The following is a 3,245-nucleotide window of genomic DNA, read 5'->3' as shown; positions in this document are numbered from 1 at the left end:
CTCCTCCAAATCTTTGCTCAAATGTTATATTCTTTTTTTTTTTTTTTTTTTGAGACAGAGTCTCACCCTGTTGCCCATGCTTAGTGCAATAGTGTGATCTTGGCTGACTGCAACCTCTGCCCCCGAAGTTAAAGTGATTCTCCTGCCCTAGCCTCCCGAGTAGCTGGGATTACATGTGTGTGCTACCACGCCCAGCTAATTTTTTGTGTGTTTTTAGTAGAGATGGGTTTTCGCCATGTTGGCCAGGCTGGTCTCGAACTCTTGACCTCAGGTGATCCTCCCGCCTTGGCCTCCCAAAGTGTTGAGATTACAGGTGTGAGCCACCGAGCCTGGCCAAATGTTACATTCTCACTGTGGTCTTCCCTGACCACCCCGTTTAATGTACCAGTGGCCCCTTTCTGCTTTCTCTCTCGTCCCTCACATTCCCAATTCTCCTTAATTTGATTTTTTTTTTTTTTAAGAGATGGAATCTCACTCTGTCGCCCAGGCTGGAGTGCAGTGGCCTGATCTCAGCTCACCGCAATCTCCAACGTCCCAGGTTCAGGTGATTCTCAGCCTCCCAAATATCTGGGATTACAGGAGTGAGCCACCACACCCGGCTAATTTTTGTATTTTTAGTAGAGACAGGGTTTCGCCTTGTTGAGCAGGCTGGTCTTGAACTCCTGACCTCAGGTGTTCTGCCTACCTTGACCTCCAAATGTGCTGGGATTACAGGCGTGAGCCACTGTACCCGGTCAAAAAATTTTTTAATTATTTATTTTTTGTAGAGACTGGGTCTCGCTATGTTGGCCACCTTGGACTGGAACTCCTAACTTCAACCAGTCCTTCTGCTTCAGTCTCACAAAGTGCTGTGATTACAGGCATAAGCCTCCATACCTGGCCCCCTCCACTTTATTTATTATTTTTCCATAACACTTGTAGTCTTCTAAAGTAGTATATCATGAGTTAATTTATTATATGTATTACACCTGACATCTCCCACTGGGATGTAAGTTCCATAAGGGCTTGTTTTGTTACATGAGTTATCTCTGGTACTTAGAACAATATTATTGTGTCCAGTGAGCTGAGATCGTGCCGTTGCACTCCAGCCTGGGTAACACAGGGAGACTCTGTCTCAAAAAAAAAAAAAAGAAGAAGAAGAAAAGAGAACAGTATTATTGGGTCATAAAAGCATTCAGGCTGGGCTCAATGGCTCACACATTCACAGTTGTACTCCCAGCATTCTGGGAGGCCAAGGTGGGAGGATCACTTGAAGCCAGGAGTTGAAGACCAGCCTAGGCAACATAGCAAGACCCCATCTCTACAGAAAAGAAAATTAAGGCCAGGCACAGTGGCTCACACCTGTAATCCTAGCATTTTGGACGCTGAGGCGGGTGGATCATGAGGTCAGGAGTTGGAGACCAGCCTGGCCAAAATCATAAAACCCCGTCTCTACCGAAAACACAAAAATTAGCCAGGCGTGGTGGCGTGTGCCTGTAGTTCCAGCTACTTGGGAGGCTGAGGCAGCAGAATTGCTTAAACCTGGTAGGCGAAGGTTGCAGTGAGCTGAGATCAGGCCACTGCATTCCAGCCTGGGAGACAGACCAAGACTGCATCCCCCCCCCCAAAAAAAATAATTAAAAAAATTAGCAGGGCATGGGGGTAAGTATCTGTAGTCCCAGCTACTCCAGGAGGCTGAGGTGGGAGGATCTCTTGAGTCTAGGAGGTAGAGGCTGCAGTGAGCCGTGATTGTACCTTTGCACTCCAGCCTGGGTGACAGAACGTGACCCTGTCTCTAAAAGAATAATAATAATAATAATTCCATAAGAAGTATCAAATGGAGAAATAAATCATGAGAGGGGTCGCGGAGGGGACCAGGGACTGCAGTGACAGGCAACCTGGAGCCCTGACACGTGATCACTCTTGTTCCAGGAAGATGAATGCTTCCAGATGCCTGTCTGAGGAGGTGGGGTCCCTCCGCCCGCTGACCGTGGCTGTCCTGTCTGCGTCCTTTGTCGTCGGTGTGCTGGGCAATGGGCTGGTGCTGGGGATGACTGTCTTCGCATGGCCCGCACGGTCTCCACCGTCTGCTTCTTCCACCTGGCCCTTGTGGATTTCATGCTCTCACTGTCTCTGCCCATTGCCATGTACTATATTGCCTCCAAGCAGTGGCCCCTCGGAGAGTGGGCCTGCAAACTCTACATCACCTTTGTGTTCCTCGGCCACTTTGCCAGTAACTGCCTCCTTGTCCTCATCCCTGTGGACCGTTGCATCTCTGTCCTCTACCCTGTCTGGGCCCTGAACCACCGCACCGTGCAGCAGGCGAGCTGGCTGGCCTTTGGGGTGTGGCTCCTGGCCGCTGTCTTGTGCTCTGCACACATGAAATTCCGGACAACCAGAAAATGGAATGGCTGTAGGCACTGCTACTTGGAGTTCAACTCGGAGAATGAGACTGCCCAGATTTGGATTGAAGGGGACGTGGAGAGCCACAGTATAGGCAGCATTGGCCACCTCCTGCTGGGCTTCCTTGGGCCCTTAGCAATCATAGGCACCTGCGCCCACCTCATCCGGACCAAGCTCTTGCGGGATGGCTGGGTCCACGCCAACCGGCCCAAGAGGCTGCTGCTGGTGCTGGTGAGCGCTTTCTTTATCTGCTGGTACCCGTTTAACGTGGTGCTGTTGGTCCATCTGTGGCGACGGGTGATGCTCAAGGAACTCTACCACCCCCGGATGCTGCTCATCCTCCAGGCTGGCTTTGCCTTGGGCTGTGTCAACAGCAGCCTCAACCCCTTCCTCTACGTCTTCATTGGCAGAGATTTCCAAGAAAAGTTTTTCCAGTCTTTGCCTTCTGCCCTGGCCAGGGCGTTTGGAGAGGAGTTTCTCAGTCATCCTGTCCCCGCGGCAAAGCCCCCAGGGAACCATGGAAGCCTTCAGCTGGAAGCTGGAAGCCGTCTTCCTTAGTTTGCTTGTGGCCTCTTACCTTGACTGGCTTCTAAAACCCTGCCAAATCCTGCCTCTTCATTGAGGAAGTCTTCCAGCAACCCCTCAACTAAAGCTCTGTGGTAGAGACAGCTACTTATTCCCCAGTGTCCATTCTTCCCCCTCCCCCCTCTTTTATTTTTGAGATAGAGTCTTGCTCTGTTGCCAGGCTGGAGTGCAGTGGCGCCATCTCAGCTCACTGCAACCTCCGACTTTCTCGTTCAAGCAATTCTGCCCCAGCCTCCCGAGTAGCTGGAATTACAGGCACGTGCCACCACGCCCTGATA

The 3,245-nt window shown here is 51.0% G+C and overlaps 1 protein-coding gene across 1 annotated transcript in view; it reads left to right on the top strand.

The window, feature by feature from the left end:
• Positions 1 to 1,696: 1,696 nt before the first annotated feature.
• GPR32 (G protein-coupled receptor 32) overlaps positions 1,697 to 3,245 on the top strand; it is a 1,898-nt gene continuing 349 nt past the window's right edge. Inside the window, exon 1 of the mRNA XM_026448365.1 lies at positions 1,697 to 3,222. Within this exon, the coding sequence (XP_026304150.1) occupies positions 2,044 to 2,940 (897 nt within the window). The 5' untranslated portion in view covers positions 1,697 to 2,043 and the 3' untranslated portion in view covers positions 2,941 to 3,222. The remainder of the gene's footprint in view (positions 3,223 to 3,245) is intronic.

Source organism: Piliocolobus tephrosceles, chromosome 21, assembly GCF_002776525.5.
Source record: "Piliocolobus tephrosceles isolate RC106 chromosome 21, ASM277652v3, whole genome shotgun sequence".
NCBI classification, from domain to species: Eukaryota; Metazoa; Chordata; class Mammalia; order Primates; family Cercopithecidae; genus Piliocolobus; species Piliocolobus tephrosceles.
The sequence above is the reverse complement of the archived record's forward strand: the minus strand, read 5'-3'. Positions and strand labels throughout refer to the sequence as shown.